Here is a 20,897-nt window from a genome sequence, read left to right as displayed (position 1 = left end):
AGATAATTTGTGCAAAAGTGTGTCAATATTATTTTTATTATTACGGTTTATTTGGCCTCTCAATTATTGTTATATAAAAGAACTATAATTTTCAGTAACGATATATAGAAACACTTTCAAAGATAACACATTTCTATTGTGAGTTACTCTCACAGACTGTATTCGTATAAATAGAGTTCGATTGTGGCATGTACTACATAAAAGGTAAAGTTTATGAAGTTGTAAGGGGTAATCCCTGGAACTACTGAACCGATTTTGAAATTATGATTTTTATTATTATTACTACCTGATGGCCGCGACTTCGTCCGCGTAGATAAAGGGTTTTTAAAAACACTAAGCAAATTTGAAATTGAAGATTATCTCGTGTCTATTCCAGTTCCGGTTCCCGTTTTCGCTCCCGTTCCAAACTTTTTATATGAAACTTATCTCTAGTTACATTCACGTTTATAAAATTAGTAGGAATTATATTATATCTATTATTAATTTATATTTTTAAAGTCCTTTTTTTTGTTCCAGGTAATCTAAAAGTTATGTGCAGATAGACTTCGATATAAAATGAACATACAATCCTTTTTCATCTTAAGCGCTTTGCTCATTTGTGATGCAAAACTACCTCGATACAAACAAACAAGTCAGCTGAATGAAGTACGATCGAATTACACACAGAACTCACACACGGAGAGGAAAAGCGAAAAAACATCAAGAATCGTAAACGAGTACAGAAGGCATCGGAGAGAATCATTCGACTCTAGATCGTACGAATCGAGTTTGATATGGGCGCATTCAGAGAGATTAGACGAAAGCGGTGATGTTTTACTGAGATGGGTTAACACAGATACGAGTATTACGTTCAGATTGGAAGCGAGAACCCGTGGTTATGTTGGATTAGGGTTCAATTCTGCGAGGAATATGAGAGGAGCTGATTTGGTTGTCGCTTGGGTAGACGACAGGCACGGGAACGCTCAGCTTTTGGTAAGCATATTATCTTGCATGCACCTGTTGATTTATTCTCACGAAACACGTTTTTCAACGGTGGTCTCGAGGTTTGGATTTTTTGGTTGCCGGAGCAAAAAGTTATCAATGAAAATCGGGGTTCGATGTTTTGGGTAATTCGACAGCCTTCTCAATTATCATTACAGTAAATTTAATGACTAGTATATAGTATTTGAATAAAACACTTTTAAATGATTAAAACGCGTGTAATTGTAACTGTGTTTTTACACGTCCCCCTGAAAACGAGATCTGGAAAGGTCTTGAAACGTCGGGTTAGCTAAAATAAAAATAAAAATGTAACTTTTACGCAAAAACCTAATTTCGGTAACAATAACACTTGATTTAATCCTTTAAAAGTGTTTTATTTAAATACTTTAGTATAAACTAAGTAAATGTGTTATCAAAAACGTTATAATATTTTTATCGCGAATTTTTCGGAGGAATAATTTCTCAAAAAAGTTTCAATAATTTTATATTTTTGGTAATGACGTAACATTTATACGGTTCGGGAGCGCTGCTCTTTTTCTTCGGACTCTAAAATCAATAATTAGGGCTAGTTCAGATGTGTAGACTAATGCTAAATAGCTTATAGTATTCTTAATAAATCCGTCGATCAATCACCTACAAAAATATTCAGTTACATTACCGCATTCAAACGACCGAAAAACTTCACCTTTTTTTATATGGAAAAAGGAGGACAAACGAGCGTACAAGTCACCTGGTGTTAAGTGATCATCGCCACCCACATTCTCTTGCAACACCAGAGGAATCACAGGAGCGATGCGGCCTTTAAGGAAGGTGTACGCGCTTTTTTTTTGAAGGTACCTACGTAGTATCGTCCCGGACACACCGCACAAGAAAGCTCATTCCACAGCTTTAGAATATTGGTAAAGACAAGAAGGATAAGTAAAATAACACCTTTTAAAATGAACTATATTTCTCTTTATTCAAATTCTTCCCAAATATATAAATTTGAGGTCGTATTTATATACTCTGTTTTTAATAAATAAAAAATAGTTAATTTAAATGACGTCGCGTAGCAAACCTCCTTTAATTAAATATTCACACAATGCTCTGTAAATTAGTCAGTTATTAATACAATTAATCTCCTCAAGGGCGTGTTTAATTGCGGTCATCTCCAAAGTTATGCCCTCACAGGCACAAATCTCTATATCAAATTAACCGCAGATAATTTTACGGTAATCCGATAACCAGTTGGAGTTTTTTGTGATATTTTGAACACTTGGATGAATACTTAATCATTTGAATGGTCATGGTTGTTTTGTTTATTGCGGCCTTTATCAAAACAGACGAAAAAGGATATTTTCAATTACTTACATCCTAAGAAATATCATTTTTGCCCTTTTTTATAGGATTAAGCGTGCTAATATTTTATCATTCATACATTCGTTCCTTACACAATCGTTCTACCTTAAAATCCCTTTCTACATGCCTGGGATATTAAATTTACCTTTTTTCTTCACCCACAACAATTTTTTATATTCTTTACTTCTATTTAATATTATTTTATATTGTTAAAACTTTGTGTTGATGCTGTAGGTACTCGTTTTGGCATTCTTATGTTACATCAGTCAACAGTCCTTTCTTTTATCTCATAAATAATACAATACCTGTGTTACATAAAAATTAAAACAATGGGCGAGCCGTTTGCGGTGTCGCATGTCAACGTCCAAGCACCGAACCATAACAGTTGTCATTTCTTTGTAGCTGATAAAAACTAAACGATAAATTAAATCGAAATGTGCTTTACATGCGATTTTTATGGCGGTGTTTTAAATAATTTTTGTTGTACAATTAATCGTCTTTTTGTTTTTTGAACGTTCACTGATGTATTTTTAACAAGCTTTTAGACTAAAAGTACATTTTCAGTGTTTCCTTCATTTTAATCGATTCAAAAACAAAAACCCTGAGATGATGGATCTCAATTCTCCTCATTCTGACGTTTGTCCTTCTTTGAGGTGTGTTTCGAAAACTGTGTGTTTAGGACCACAAGACAAGTAAAAACATCAATCAAATCAAAACTAATTTATCACTACAAAAAAATTTAAGAAAAAAACAACCTACTTCAAAACGAATATAGTATGCACTAAAAAGTATATAAATAATAATTTTTATACAATCTAATTAATTAATCGAATTCTGGTTACGATTATTGTTATTTTTGGAGTCGGTGTCAGCCAAGGTACGTAACTAGATACATAGTTACTAACACTGCATAGATGAGATGTGCTACTTAGGGTACCTTTAAAGTTAGAGCCGCCTTCAAGGCTGGTATCTCATCTCTTCACCCTTGTGTTGTGGATGTCCTTAAGTGGCTTCCTCACCACTTCCTAATCACGTGAACCTCTTGCCCGTCTGCCCCTCTTATATATTAAAGCAATATTATAACTGTGTATAACAAAAATTTCTCTGGTAAATTTTGCTCTGACTAATCACGCTGCGTTGAGTCAACGCGAACCAACTTTACCCGAGCATGCATACCTTCAGAAGTTTTCACTTCAATATACAATATATTTCCTTTAATTTTAGTGTTCATGCCTCGTATCCAAACAATAACATCCAATTCTAAAGTAAATAAAATAAAAAAGTAAACGTTTTGATCATAATTAAACACATATACTTCATCATCATCATCAGCTGGAACAGGTCCACGACGATTGGTCCTGTGCTGCCCTCATCCAATGTATTCCGGCGATCTTGACCAGATCGTCGGTCCATCTTGTGGGGGCCCTACCAACACCACATCTTCCTGTACGTGGTCGCCATTCGAGGACTTTATAGCCCCAACGGCCATCTATCCGTCGAAATATGTGCCCTGCCAACTGTCACTTCAGTTTCGCAATTATTTGGGCTATGTCGGTCACTTTGGTTCTCATACGAATCTCCTCATTTCTGATTCGATCTCGCAGGGTAACTCCGAGCATAGCTCTCTCCATTGCCCTTTGAGCAACCTTCTCATCAGACCCATAGTTAGCGTCCTACCCACGTCTGCGTACCGTACCTATGTCATCACTGGCAACACACACTAGTTGTAAACCTTGGTCTTCCGACACTGGGGTATTTAGGACAAGAAGCTTTTTCGAAGCTTCCCGAACTTATACTTCATAGCACATCAAAATTCTAAACGAACCAATTTTGTTCTCCAACACAATAGCCCATAAATGTTTTATAAGAAGCTATGTGAATTCGCATAAATATTTTAATATAGCGATATTCCCACAAGTAATCACATGGAAATGGGAATCTTTTGTTAAGGCTTGGTCGAATTACTGTAAATTGTATTAATTGTGGTTTTAACAGTGATTTAATCAGCGCGTTCTCATTATTTTCGTTTATATTTTATAATATTATGCCTTGCCATACTAATGATAAGTTAATATAAAATAATTTAGGTCTTGCATATTCTGACTGATCACTAAATTGGCATTGTTTGCGACGACGTCGTGTACCGGCTGTTTCACTTGGGGCAGTTGCCGGTTCATGCAAAATCTTCTGAGCAAGTGCTCCCTAAAAATATAGACTGTATTTGCCATACAATTGGAGACCTAACGAGCTTGGGTTTTCTTGTAAAGCAATTTAGAAAACAAGGTTTATTATTATTAATATCAATACAATTCTCAGCGGAGCCGCTAACAAACTCTTCATATTTTATTAAAATTATTGTCTGCTTTTACATAGGTTTGCTTTTAAAGCGGATTGTTAAGTTCTTTCAACTATAATTTCTTTTACGTCTACTTTTGTTGGCGTGTGCTATCACGGCGGGTTTTTTAGTTCTTTCAGTTATAATATATTTTTGTTTTTTAGTCTGAAGATCATCATATAAGAAAGTACCTATCACACCCTTGTTATGAAAACCGAAGCTATAAATTATACTTATTGTAATAATATTGTCCTTGATACATCAACAAATTTTGAGGTAAATCAGACATCTTAAAAGTGATGAAATTTACCTTAAAAGATTTTTTTTACAAAGATACACACAGATTATATTATATAGATATAGAGCTTATGAAAATGGAATTTTGCTCTATGTATGTTAGGTACTTATATAATTCAGAATGTTATAAAAATACACTTTTAATCGTTAAATATATTTTGTATTCACGTTACGTTTCACAAGAATTCGTTTGTTCGTTATTCCCAAAGCTGTTGAGTTTTTGGAAGCGAGTTGTAAACTGTGCACGAACGAATGATAAATAACCAACAATGTGATTAGAACTGAATAATAATTAAATGCATGTTTAAATAAAGAACCACGCTATCGAATATCCGTTAAATTATATCAAAATGAGTTTATATTTAATTTACTTTATTTATCGGAAATATACTTAACAATTACAATCTCAAATGCTCCAGAAAAATAATAATTACCAAGCTGTCCCTCAAATATGGCTTTACCGAGAGTTAATTCTAGTGAAAGGTTTCATTTAAGCTTATTTGAGGGGAATGTATCAGCTATTAATTTCATCGGCTCAGGAATAAATTAAAGCATGATTCAATCGAATTTAACTCGCGGGTCTACGCCTATCGGAAGTACAATTTGATTGGTCGTAAAAATTCCTAGACCGCCATTTGTCATGGGTTATTGCTCACAAAATTACGAAATTCCTTAACGATTTGAAATATCAGCTCTTGGTTTTAATGCTATGTGCCCTTTTGTATGTTTTTCATGTCTACTAACGGCCGTTCCCAATATTCAGTCTATCTCTGGTTGTGGCCTACTAGAGATAAAAATCGTAACTATCGTTGACTTTTCTGTCCAAATAAACTTATCGACGGTAACTCACCTTATCCGTACACGCTGTCTGTCAATGGTAGGACGTATAGCTTACCAGCGATAGAAGTTTGTATGGAAATTGCACGCGTATCAATGTGATAAGAATGACTTAGCGGGACATATTGGGACAGCTTCAGATTATTGACAGCTAATTACTGACAGTAGAAGGTAGTAATTTATAGGTAGTATATTTAGAACGGCCGTTATTATTTAACTTTAATTAGGAAGAACAGTGTAGATCTTTGGAACAATTTAGTCTTTTATTCTTTTATTTCTTCCTAAAAGGACTGTATGCATTTGATAGCGTTTGTCCGTTAAAAATCTGTTGGTGAGTTTGTGAGAATTTTTGAGTTGTTACATTATGTTGGCAGTTATTTTTAGATATATCATCTAGTATCGTAAACACAGCACCTTATTGCCAACCGTTGATTGCAAAAACGTGCTGCAAATTGAATTAATAAGGCCCACCTGCCTTCAAAATGCACTTACACCTACCTAAAAGGCCGGCCATGATCGATATCTCTGATGTTGCAAGAGATTATGGTTAGCGATAATCATTTACCATCGCTACCTTTCCTATTTCATGAAAAAAAAAAAACATTCCATCCTGAAAATACTTTAATGGGCCAGATACTATTTAAACCCTTCTTTATCGGCAGTTCAAACTTCAAAGTCGTATAATTTGTAATAGATCCCCTCCACACTTTGTCGTCGACAAACCACGCATACTTAACACCCGCAATGTAACAACCAGCTCACGTTACCCACCGTGTCGCGATTACCAATAGCATTAGAGTCGTTTTAAACTAACCCAGTCCTAACACGTAGCGGTTGTAGTGAACGCGTTTTTTGAATTGTTAATAAATTGGCATTTCCTTATAAATTGATCTAATCATACCTTCCTTGATACGTTCCCACGTAAGACTAGATTGTATTCTTTAGAGGTAAGTATATAAAAGTTTGTCACATTGCGATTACACTGTATCATAAACAATATGTTATGTTTTTTTAAAGTGATAACCCTCACTTCTAAGATTAATACACAAATAAAAATTTGAAGAACAAAATTTTATGAACTATGCGGGATTCAAACCCACGCCGGAGGCGTTTCGTGCCGGTGCTCTAAACAACTGAGCTAACCGTTCGGTTCACGGAACCGAACAAATTTTATTTGTACACTTTATCATGTTTTTGAAGTTGATCATACTTCTTTAGGCGCGTTTTGAAAAAATTATGAGAGTGAAATTTTAAGATGCGCGCGCATCACTTTACCACAAAAGTAAGAAGGTGAAGTTGGTTACCAAATTTTTCTGACGTTTGTGACAGTCGTTTTTTTTTTGGTTTCTTCGTCCATTATTAGGACGGGCAAAGGGTTCAAGCCCGTACAGCCGTATTCGTTATTGAATAATTAATTCTCAAAGCCATCTTTGCAAGATTACAATACTGTTCTTTCTACAAACGTAGAATAGCACGAGGAATACCTATTTTTATGCAAAGAAGCATAACTTCTTTTTCTCATTTAGACCTGCAATCAGTCCCAGAGGCTATAATCAATGTGGACTGTATGTGTTGATTGGCTTGTGAAAAAATCTATTGTTTCAACGGAAGTCAGCTTTTCACTTATATGTTAAAAACAGTGTTGTCGACAATGAAGCCTTTTCAACATTTCCTTAGCACTTTTTACATTTCTAAAACCGCAATGAAGCCCTTTGTGGCCATGATGGTGGACATAAATTAAAACAAAGAGAATCTATACAACTATAAAGTTTGCGTGTTTCTTAATATTTTATCCTACGACAACCCGTATACAAAAATAATTAATTTTGTGTTTCGTCGCAAAGTGTAACCTTGAATTAAATGACTTCTATGTTCCATTTCGTCTGCTTTATTAACTTTCAAATTCATATTTCAAATATTTTTATTCAAACTAGGATGTGACATAACTTATTAAAGTCAAAAAACTACCGCCCATTCCAAAACGAATGCCTCAGACCTGCGAAGAATGGGCGCAACAAACTCAGCGGGCTTTTTTTAATCCAACAGATATGTTTACAAAGTAATATTGCACAATTAAACTTATTATTTAATAGCCTGAGGTACATTGATTGATTGATTGAGCCATTCCCAATTTGTGGTACCCAACCTTTACAACACAAACGTTTTTTAACAAATCTTTTGAATAACGTAATAGCTACTTTTGTATTGAACATATTCTGGGATTTTGTTTTAATTGCATATACGAGTATATCGCCCTACAAAAGACTTACTATCTCGACTCAGCCGAGTACTAGGCATTATAAGTTTCTGACTGTTCTTGGTGTTAACATTATGGTTATGACAGTTTCTAGGAAATTCACTTATTTATTAACAGAACATCCATTCTGTTCTTCCTATATTGACCTCTGTGGAAGGGAACATAACATCAGTATACTAGAAGAGTTAGGCTGTCATCACTTGTCATACATGACACCGACTTTATAAAGACCCGATTTCACCATTGCAGTAGGATGCGATTAGAACACCTTCAACCTAGCCTAACTTAAGCTAACCTAACCTTACGCCTGTAAACGAGTTTATAGATTCAATTCTGATTTAATCAATACAAACCAAACGCATTTATAGCCTAAACGCGTTTAAATGCTGACCGCGGAATATTGGACGATCAACATATTTGATCGCGTTCAAGAGCTGTCACTGTCGTTATCGTAGTAGAAACATTGACATTTAACAATTATTTTTATTTTGTTCATGAAACTTACGACATTGGCTACCACAAGTTAGCCAATACTTTAGTTTCCACAGAAGTCACAGTAGGAAGAATAGAATAGATTACTTATCGATGACAGTTTTGACAGGTATTTCAAGCATATTCTATTGTTTATGACATGTAAACTCAGTTAATGTCAACACGTTCAAAAGGTATTAGTGAAATCGCTGTATTTTTAATCGAGATCAAGATTTGAACTCGTTTACGTAAAATTGAGTTTTATTGAACTCAGTTTGAAGTGTAGTTGGTGAAATCGGTCTTAGTGTCTAATTTATTTTAAATCGTTCCTGCCGGTTCAATTTTTTTAAAGTTTCTCATATCAAATGTAAATAAAATAAAAGTGTATGTTGCTACTGTAATAAAAAAAAACAGCTGTTTACTAAAACATGCGAATATTTACGCGGTGCACTCTAGAACTTAGTTTCGACCGATTTTGACGGAATTTTGACTAGCATAGAATTGTTTGGCTAGCTCATTGTTATAAGAAGCGTTTTTGGGGTTTTTTCCTTATAGAATCCATAAAATATTAATCGAAATCCAATCAAGTGGTTGGATGAAAATAAAACTACGCTGGCTGCTGCTCGTATTTTTTTTAATAATAATATTGATACACTCTTAGACAAATTATCATGCCCCAAACTAGACAAAGCCTGTACTATGGGTACAAGACAACGATTTCATTAATACAATATACTTACTTAAACAAACATAAATACAAATAAACATCCATGACTCGGAAACAAACATTCATATTCATCATATAAATGATTGCACCTACCTGGACTCGAAAAAGGGACCTCTAGCTCAGTAGGCAGGGTTACTTACCGCAGAGCTAGGGGTTGTCGATTTATTATGAGTTATACCAAATTTTATCCAAATTACAAAATATAATGCTACCACCACGGACGAGTAAAAAATAAGGACTCCGTGTCACCTTACATAACAGTGAAGCACCAAAACAAAGCCGGTAAACATAGCCCCACGCACTCACTTACACTACTACAAGCCGATCGGCGGCCATTATGAGATTTGCCATCGTCTGTGATAGATCAGTTTGCGTCGCAATAAAATGTTTTAAAAATGCCATCGTGCGTTGTGAAAAAGTGTAAAAACAATACTATAAAAGTATTTGTGGCCCTATATGATATTTAAGGGAAAAACAATTGTGTAACGGGTATCCTTCGTAACCGCACACACACTAGCATAACGGTGCTTCACTTACTAATGTCACGGCGCGGAGTCCTTCTTATTTTACTCATCCGTGGCTATCACACTGCATCGAGATTCACGATAAACGTCGTAAAAGATCGTATCATAGAAATCTGTACTAAAATATGAACTTCTACAATTTATAATTGTCTTTTAACACACGTGTCAGTCTCGTAACATGACGTCATTCACGGCGACCATTCTTCAACAATGTTTTGTTATACATATCATGTAGTTATCTAATTCGTATGCAAGGTGCATGCGGGCTACAAACACCTGTATCCTAGCGATAATAAATGTATTATTGTACAACTTAATGTAATGTGTGATCAATTAGGTTTGGAAGATATAAGCTTAAGTTTTCAGTCAATGTTTCGTATAAAAAAAATTAAATTCCAAATTTCTATATTTGATAGTAAAATATATATACAAAATTACTTATAATCTACTTACTAAAGCAATTTACATTTAAGCCTTATATATGTAGGTATCAGAAAACTTATTTCTACAACCCTATCTACGAGTTGAGAGATAAAACTTTATTATGCTTAGAACCTAATACATAAGGTTTGTGGGGGAAAATCCAGGAAACTGGGAAAACCTGGCTATTTGCTATCAATGTTTCGTATTCACTGACCTCTTCTATATATAACACTGAACTGGTGGCTGTCAAAGTGCTTTTGGCCAGTTTGATATTCGCCATTTTGGCGCTGTTGGCCATGTAGCGAGAGTCTGTGGTACTTAAACTAGTGAAGACAACCTTGTGAAAAGCATAGAAGGTGGCAAACTACTTACAAAAAAAATTGTGTACTTTATTACGTTGATTCTTGAAGTATAAGAAACAAGGAAAACGAACGAAATTAATTCAATATGTTAAAAATACTTCAGAGTATTGTACTTTCCTTTGCAGCCATTTGTATTATACGTCAAAATTAGTTCTCTGGTAGCTCGCGAGTAGCGCTTCAAATAGGCAAAAAAAAAATTGCTGTCAAACATATAGAACAGCATGTCCAGTGGTATTTATATAGGTCAGTGTTCGTATGACAGAGGAGGACAGGAGGGGGAGGCCTTTCTCCAGCAGTGGACGTCTTCCGGCTGTTGATGATGATGATGACAGTGCAAGTAGTGTAGATGAATAAGATCTAGAAACTATACTATTTTACCTGGTCTGCCAGTACTATTTCGTAACTAATGAATCTGGCTGTGATATATAAAAACAACTACTTATTGAAATCATATTGACAAATGCATAGATTGGGGCTTTGAAATAAAAATTATAGTACGCACGCAAGAAGTTATATTTCTTTGGCGTAACAAAATAAAATCCTTAAATAAATTTATTCTCGTTCAATCTTACGTTTGTAGAAAGAACAATATTGTAATAAAGTATTAAAGTGAAATATAATTATTAATCTTTATCTTACCGCATACTTTTGTTAATTTAGTCTATGAAACAAATGACCATTTAACCTTTTAATTTCCCTAACGTCTCAAGAAATGTATTACTTTAAAAATCTTCAGCTTTACAATACATACAAAAATATTAAGTGGTCCGAGCGAAGATTGAATCGATACCCGTTACTCAAGACAGACATGTAGGTACTGCACCAAATTGCTCGCAAATTTATCAATATTATTATCAATCTAAATATAAATATTCATATAAATGCAGAAACATTCTAAATATCAGAGGATAGAATTGTGGGAAATATTATCGTAAACACCAACTTGTTTGTATTTATGATCATTAAGTTTAATTAGTAATATCTGGACGACCGAGCCTTGCTTGGATTTTTAAGAATGTACAAAACTTGACTAATAAAAAAAAATTAAAAAGACATTTGGAGTTGAACCGGGGTCCTCTGCTTTCCGGATAACCCAATGTCCGAATCTGAGCTACTACAGTCTTGTATATAGTGGCGAAATTTACCTTTGTATTCTAATGCTATTGTAGCTGTTTCTCATTAAAACACGGATAAAAATACATTTTTTAAAATTGAAACCAAGCTAGATCGATTTCTCGCCGCCGAAACTACCCGTATACTAAATTTCATTAATATCGAAGGAGCCGTTTCCGAGATTCATAATATATTCAAGAATTTCTCGTTTAAAGATATAAGATTATAATAAAATCATATTTCACTCATGCAACAAACATCAATTATTCTCATAACATCTCTTTTTTTCTATAATTATCGAAATTACATTCGTGCCGTTGAGATAAATGGATAACATTGCCTAAATATGTCTTAATTTCACATAATCCATTAATAATATTAAATTATGAGTAACATATAAAGGCAGGTGATTTAAAACTACTTAGTAGACGGAGGGGAAGCCTTGATGTTACCTCATTGAATATCTAATGAAGTTCAATAAAATGAAATTGATTATCTCATTATGATTAACATGATTCCCTGATCAAAGAATGTATAGCTGTGTGTAGTCAAAGATATTAATAATGCTGATACGAAAACAAAAATTATGACGTTTAGATATTGCATTACAGGTAAATTGTAGGTACAACTTTTGACTTTCAAAACTGTAATTTTTTGATCTAATAGAATACATTTGACATGGTTTGAATAATATTAAAGAGATATAGTAAGACTAGTAGTTGCCCGTTGCATTCGCAACTAAAGGTATTATCTCAATAAAATGCTTTAGTAGGGATAACAGAGAGAGTTGTTATACTGCAACATGTAGGGCTAGCCTGTCAGCCATTAAGTTGGCATAGTGACATCCTATTCTGCACGGACGCACGCCAAGAAAGGGAAGATATTAGTAGGATTAGACGCAGGAATCTTCGAAATTATAAATTCCACCAAAGGGTATATGCTTTTGTCGCAGGCAGCCAGGTAATTGGAGATCTAGCCTACAAAACACCTAGCGAAGTGGTTGAATGTTACGCTAAAATAAATGCCCATAAGTCGAGCTAAGTTTAAGGGATTATTATTGAATATGTATTATTGGATTATCGCTGAGCTTAGATTAGTTTATTCATTTAAAAACAACACAAAAGAACTTAACATTATTCGCTTTAAACTGTTCATGCTATATTGTGATAGCTAACAGTGTTCCAGGGGGGAACTTGACTCCATAATTATGTCAGCAATCCCCCAAGGGCTACTTTACAATAAGCCTATGGTTAGATTATAATAAGAAACTCCAAATATCAATTCGGGCTCTTTAAAAAATGATTTCCATTAATATAATGTAGATACTTTAGTAATTGTTAATGACAATCATAATCTAATCCCAGGCCGTCTCATCGTCAATGTAATTTTCAGTTGAGTAATAAGGTTTACAACAGATCCATTTCTTAATAAAATTTTAAATTTCTTTTGAGTGACAAGTTACTGAAAAGTGACTGCGTCTATTTGATAAACGTGTACCTACACATTTACTCTTTAAACTTTGGTGTATTTTAGGCTAGAGCTAGTAATAATTCTTTGTTTCTCGTGATGTAGACGTCGCTAGCAAAAAGGTGACAATTTTTTGATAATGTTAAATATAATGCTCATAAATATAAATATGAGAATGATAATTTACTGTTATAATCTTATATATTACTACTAGCTACTGCCCGCGACATCAAGGATCATAATATTGTGTTGTCTTGACTTCTTCATGATCATGCAAAACTTTCTGTTTGTTTTGTTTCTTTGAACCAAACTGTTAAAGATTCTATAAGTACTTGGATTTGGTATTTTCTGTAGATCACACAGCAATTATTATTTTGAAAAAATATTAAATGTAAAGTTTTTCTTCGTGAGGATTTTATTATATTTAACCATTCAATTGAATGAAAGGGCTAACCTCCTGACTGGCTGATGGCTGCGGCATGCATAAAAATGCAAGTAAAATAAAGTAAATAATTACATAAAATTTACTGGTTCTGTCTGCCCCAATAAATCTTAAATTTATGCTAAAATACTTCGAAAAATATATTTAAGTAAACAATTATATCAATACTAGCTGACCCGACAGACGTTGTTCTGTACATAATAAATAAAATACTGTTTTTTTTATGAATTTCTCAATCAAATTTCATCAGAATTATTTCGTAAAATATGTTCCCTGTTTTTAATAATGAAATTGTTTCACAGCAGAACTGTCAAACCGTGCGTTAATAAATTCTCTTATAGAAAATATGTCCATACAAAACAAATATTGGAAATAAACATAATTATGGGTCCCAAATCGAAAGCCCTCCTTGAAGTAATCTCCATTAAAATCGGTTGTTTAGTTTAGGAGTTCACTGGAAACAAACATCAGGACACTGATTAAATATATTAAGATGAGTATCTGCATGTAATAAATTCATCGAATCCATTTTAAGCATTGTCGGTACCATAAAGTACTCAGAATGTCAAACTAGCATTTTCCTTTGGTATTTCAGGCCATTGTTGCTCGATTCTCATGCACCATCAAACGTTTCTTAAAACTTATTCTTTTGTACCTACGTAGAAAGAATTTTAATGCTTCCGCCTGAACTTGGTGTAAAATTGCACAATGGGTTACGCAAGACTCGCTATAGATAATCGTTTACCTGACATTGAGTGTTGTGATGTGAATGAATCGTGTTTTTTAATGTGACGTTTTTGTTTGCTTCTTCAATATCTTTAAGCTACTTGGAACCGTTAAACTTTAGAATCAGTATTGAAATTTTTCTTTTATTGGTCTGTGCCGTACCAATTTCGCTCTTCATTAAATTCAACACATACATAAAAATTTGATAAAAAGATTGCTTGATAAATTTTGATAGCTTGATTTTTGTTATTTTTTTTGGAGATTAGCATACTTTTATTTCTTTTATAAATCGCAATTTATAAAAGGACCCAATCAAAGGATTCTGTACCTATGATATATAATTATGTTATTATTGTTATAAATTCTTGTTTCCATATTATGTTAAAAGGTTTATCGGACACACATCACTTTTTGTCGCTTAATAATTCTAAAATGTCAATGTTTTATATGTATTGTTGTATAGACGAATGTATCGTCTACACTTACCATTTAATTAAAGAACTTAAAAATATAAATTATGACCGAATAGCGACCCCTGGATGACCCCTGATATACTTTGGCAACAGCTCTACTAGACACAGCACGAACGATATGTATATATTACAGACTGATATATGTATCTATGTTTAGATGTGTGTCTGTTGCTTTGATGCATTTAAAATGTAATATGCATAATTTAATATATTATGAATGTCATAGGTTATACTAAAATCAATGATGGATTTCAGTATTTAGTATATTGATACTAATGTATTTGGAGTTCCTTGTTGGTTATAATGTATTACTTGCTATTATTTAACGAGAACGAAGTTAAAGAAGATAGTAGTGTAAGTCCAAAAAATGGGGCAAGAGCGAGTCGGACTTTTGTATGAAGGGTCCCGTACGATCGCATAACATAACTAAATAGCACTTAGTTAGTTACTATAGCCCCAAATGAGACATATTAAACATATACTATGTGTACATATATACTACATTCATTTTCATCATGCAAACGTTTACACCCATCGGGGCTCGAACCCAGGACCCCTAGCACAATAGTCAGCGTCACTAACCATTGGACTGTATGAGCCGTCAATAAAGTTTATTAATCTATAGAGTCCTCCTTTAAATGATTATACATTGTATTCCCATTTAAAGACCAATAATAATATAAGGTTCAAGAAAACCTTAATGCTATGCAAATATATCAATTTCCTCAACGCGATAGCGAATTTTATACGAGAAAATATAATAAGGATATATACGGGAAGCATGATGGGAAAATAAATTTTATCGCTCAACGAACCCTCTATGTCACGAAATATGGATTTCTGACACCTCAAAAATATTTGGGCCTTCGAATGTAAATAAAACATCTCACATCCTATAGTTTTACGTCATATTTCTAGTCCCTCTTTTACGTCATATGTGTCTTGGTTAGGGTTCCGTAGCAAAATGGCAAAAAAGGAACCCTCATAATTTCGTCATGTCTGTCTGTCTGTCTGTCTGTCCGTGTAGGTATGTTATACTGTTGAAACTTGGTACATAGATGTATTCTGTGAACCGCATTAACATTTTCACATAAAGATAGAAAATAAAAACAAGGTGTTCCCCATACTTAGAACTTAAACTCAAAAATTTTTATACCATACGTGTGGGGTATCTATGGATAGGTCTGATCAAAAATGATATTGAGGTTACTAATATTTTTTTTTCTAAACTAGATAGTTTGCGCGAGAGACATTTCCAAAGTGGTAAAATGTGTTTTCTGTTTGTCCGTTTATCTATATTTATGGCCGTACAAAACGCAAACTACTGAATAGATTTTATTATAATTTTGCAAGAGGTCGGGACAACATATAGGCAGCCTGCAGGCATTTTTGCTGCTTTATAACTAGATAAACATAATTGTCTTTTTTACTTTTCATGTAGGAATCTTTTCGTCGAAATAGTGTAGTTCTAGTTAAAAGTATTCAAACCATTTATAACCGCCACTCCGCGTTCACCTAAAATCTATTCCTGCGTGAAATTCCGAATGTTTAATTCGAGTCCCTCGAAACAATTCACCTTATAAAATCGCTCAATAAAAATACCCAAGCCCCAACACACATTGAATCTTTTTGCATGGGTTTGCATTTAAATTGCGAACGATGAAAGATAAAGTGAGTACCGAAACGCCGCGCGATTGCAGATAGGGCCGGCTTTCAACACAAAGTAAGAGCTTTTTATGTTGAAAATTCATCTAGATTTATTATAACTTTAATGGTTTTAAATCTACCCGCACGACACAGAAGTCGGAAATACATGTAAATATTTAAAGACAATCGGCTTAATATAACTGTCTTTCATTATCATTTCAATGGAAAAACGTCCACAGCTGGGCAAAGGCCTCCACGACGATCGGTCCTGCGCTGGCCTCATGCAATTTATTCCGGCGATATTGACCAGATCATCGGTCCGTCTTGTGGGCCTAAAAATACTGCATCTACCGGTACGTGGTCGCCATTTGATAACTTTGTTTTCCCAAGATAGTTACGCTTTCGAGTATAATTGCGCATAAAATACGACAGGCGCTTTAAAACAGGGAACAGTCTTAACATTGAATTTTGACAAAATGTCAAACACGTAAACGCAAACGCGTTTATTACTTCCGGAGTGAAAAACCTACATATCAAGATCTGAAAAGATAATTAAAATGAATGCAAAAATATCAATAAAGACTATTTTGTTATTATTATGTTCTTTAAAGAAGCATTTGTCATTTGAGTGACATTTCTACTGTACCTATAATCATATGTATTATTACTGATTAGTGATGACATCCAATATTGACCTAAAAATTTTCTTTCATGCGGAAGTTCACTAATATATTGTATTTATTAAATATTTTGCAATCAAAACTGACAATTTCGGAGTGGTTAAAAATTACGAATTATTAAATCTTTCTGTTTCTTATTATACAATGCATTTACTACGCATTGTGTACATGCAATGTACCCTTTTGGCCATGACATTTTCTGCTGTCAATCTATTCTCCGTCCTAATATTACCAAACTTAACAACAACTATTTGGGTGTGAACTCTGGCAAAATTTTGCAAGATGAACAGCTGCACTGGTATTGGCCGAATTATGTGTTAGTTAACGTCCTCTAGTCTAGACCGTATCGATCCAAATATTAACACTAAACGTTTTTCATATCAACCCTCTACGAACAGGCACTGTAGACATTTCCAAACTGAGATTGGAACGTTTAGCCTTTATTTCGCAGACTTTAATGATGCCCTTACTTCATTCGGCTAGTCAAATTACTTACATTGTGGCAGTTTTAGATAATAAGAATCTTATTTTTTCAATAGAATATATTAGTGACACTCTTGGCAAAGTGGTCGTGGTCATCACGAAGTGACATCTTTTGGGGCAGATGTGATTCGCCCCACGAGCATTCGACACTTTTCCCTACTGGCCGAGAGTCTGGTACACTCGTTCAATGGACCGCTCACAGCAGACTTGGTAGATCCATCGCATGGGCAACCTTCCTCGCCCTTTAGTGCTCTCCACTTTGCCCTGAACAACGAGGCGCTGAATGGACTTACTCTCGCGCCGGGAGACGTGTCCGCAGAACTTAAGAATGCGACTCTGTACTAACACCGAAATGCGTTGTTTTATGCCAAATTCTTGGAAAATGGAGACGTTTGTGCGAAACTCGGTCCATGAAACTCCCAGCATTCTCCTCCAGCACCACATCTCCATAGCATCAATTTTCTTTTTCTCAACTTGTCGCAACGACCACGCCTATTTGCTGTACTGTAGGTCAAATATTTTCTAAAAAGCTTAACTAGTTTATCCATTGCATGACCCGCTGCCTTTCGTGTAGTCAAGCAGCAATTATGAATCATCAGTTCTCTTGGAGTCATCACTTTTAATTCAGGTCTCAAAATCATCCGATAGAAAACACGCCAGAGTGACTATTGAAAGGGTCATACAATAGCCCTGGTCTTCTAAATCACTTACGTCATTTATTTAGCAAAAAAAACCCTATGAATGGAGGGTCATCTTCTGCTCAGAATATTTTACTTGAGAAAAATATTTCGTTGACATCCCTATTTCGTTCCCATAAAAACCCTCTATGAAGCATCGTTCCGACTATTTTATCATCTATAAAACATTTAACGCTTCCTTATTTAATATTCGCATAGAGTGTACCCTATAAATACGAAATTCACAAAAAACAGAGCTTTTGCGATTGAGAGTTTGGCGCTGTTCCCACGGAGCGTACGTCTTTATATTAACATCCTGCGTTTAATTGTGATTTTAACCAACCTGTTTTCGAGCGGGCTTAGCCTGTCTCATCTTTATTGAGTTAGAATGAATCTAATGGCAGAACTATTGCCGCTTCGGTGATTAAGGTTGTTATTTTATGCTCCACGATTTTACAATATCTCTCGTTTTTGTTGGTATTGATATTCGAAGCACGTTTTGCGATACATAGATTCTTGTCATGTCTTCTACAAATTGGGGCTTATACAGTTTCTGACTTTCTTTATGATACGTTATGTGTTTGTAGTCGGTCAGCCTTAACCTTGAACATTTGTATCTATAAACGGGAGTTGGCGCCGTCGGCTTTACCGTGAGATTATGAAAAGTACAGGAACGACAGACTTACGAGATGATGTACTAAGAAGATGTATAGATTGAGATTGATAAAATTAATTTTAAATTCTTATGCATATTGTGCGTATCGCGAGGAGTTTAACATTTGTCATAGTTTTTATAATGTGCTTTCATTTATACAATGTATGTATTAAAAATGCGTTTAATTAAATTTTACGTGACGGTAGGTGGTCACTCGGGGCTATGCTCTATTACAACACCAGAACTACCGGAGTTTTTCTTTTGGATAGTGGACAAACGGTCGTAATTAACGAATACAGAGGAATCACAGGAGTGCTGTGAGCCTATTACATGGTTTTTCATACACATTGAAAGAACCCCGGTCGACCCGGAGACAGAGTAAATTCATTCTACATTAAAGTACTACTTGCAAGAAAGTTCTTTGAAAACTTAGATCTACATACAGTTAGTGATGATAATATACTTTTGATTTTTGTTTGATTCCCACTGAGTTTCTTGCGCCCGTTCTTCTAATGTCTTTCCGAATGAAAAATTTATTGAATTAATCGTTATATTGCGGGGAGTTAAATAAATTTTAGAAGAACGCCCGACCGCATAGCCTAGAGATGGGGTTGGTGCGCTTCCTCCACCAAAGAATCGGCCCCCACTGAACCTACTAGCTGAGCGGTTGGTTCCGAGGATGGGCATTCTGCACGTAGACTACCAGATCTTAGTGGAATCACCACTTAAGATAATTCATAACTATTATTTACTTTTCGAATAGGTACATATCTACTTTATCATTTATGGCGTATTGTGCAATTCGGCAGTAACTAATTCTAGTGGGCTTCATAAGATACATAATAGCTTTAAGGGTAAATGTATACACTTTCATAATAAAGTACCAGTCACTGTTCAGGCATTATAAATAAATAAATTTAAATGTCTTATTAAAAAATAGCTCTAACGTAAATCCTTCTACTTCACAGCTGATTATCTTAGTGATCGAACAGCCTGGGACTAGCTTATGATTACATATTTTATAGCAATAGCAATGACAGTACAATATTGTGTATTTCATTAAATAGAATGCTGGGAGTATTTCTTGCGCCGCTTCTTCTCTCTTAGAGCTCCATTTGTTTCCGAAGCGGTAGTTAATCTAGTATATTAGAAATGACATCAAAAAGAATTATAAAGAAATCAATTTTGAGTAGTAAAGTAAATTATGAATTTAATGATTTAGGAATTTCAAAAATTCAAAGCCATTTATAAGATTAATGTGTTTCAAGATCGTGTATGTTTATTTATATTTTTGCATGTTTAAGTTTTTTTTTAAATCTTGTCGGCTATTACTTTGGATTTAGACAATTGTATGACTGGAATCCGCGGATCACAATTCGATAAAACATTTTTAAACGAATATAATTTACAACAGACTTGAAGGAAGTTCTTTTTCACAACAGACCGCAAAACGTCTTTTACCAAATAGCTATCCCATTCAATACAGTTAACATTTTTATCGTTTCACTTTTATAAGTCACAAAAGACTTACGACGTATACAAAATACTTGACACCCGATGTTTTTATTTCGGGAAAAATAATATCCTCTCGCGAGATACGACGTTTTATACACTTCACTTCGCTATTAAAATGGTTGTTCGAAATATCTTTTAGGTTTTACGGGTTTCATCTTTAACAAAATATAATGTACTTCTTTTATTGGCAGCGGTTTATTTGTTTCTTTTTAATCACCTAAGAGTTATTTTATTTGCAGTAAGGACGAGAAACTCGCGATTAACAAATTTATACAAAGAGGTTATTAAGGAACTGTGGAGGTATAATGTTACATCCAGAAATTACTTAGGTACTTATAGTACTTATAGAAATCTGGAAATGTGCTAAAATGTGATAATTACCAGTGGGAGGGTCCTTTGCACCGGATGCCGGCTAGATTATGGGTACCACAACGGCGCCTATTTCTGCAGTGAAACAGTAATGTGTA

At 34.4% G+C, this 20,897-nt stretch overlaps 1 protein-coding gene across 1 annotated transcript in view; it reads left to right on the top strand.

Moving 5' to 3' along the window:
• LOC126965948 (MOXD1 homolog 1-like) overlaps positions 1–20,897 on the top strand; it is a 119,250-nt gene that overhangs the window by 70,492 nt on the left and 27,861 nt on the right. Inside the window, exon 2 of the mRNA XM_050809769.1 lies at positions 517–972. Coding sequence (XP_050665726.1) covers positions 556–972 — 417 coding nt within the window. The 5' untranslated portion in view covers positions 517–555. The remainder of the gene's footprint in view (positions 1–516; positions 973–20,897) is intronic.

This window comes from Leptidea sinapis, chromosome 9 (genome assembly GCF_905404315.1).
Source record: "Leptidea sinapis chromosome 9, ilLepSina1.1, whole genome shotgun sequence".
Taxonomy (NCBI): Eukaryota; Metazoa; Arthropoda; class Insecta; order Lepidoptera; family Pieridae; genus Leptidea; species Leptidea sinapis.
Note: the sequence above shows the minus strand (reverse complement) of the source record. Positions and strands in the feature narration are given on the sequence as shown.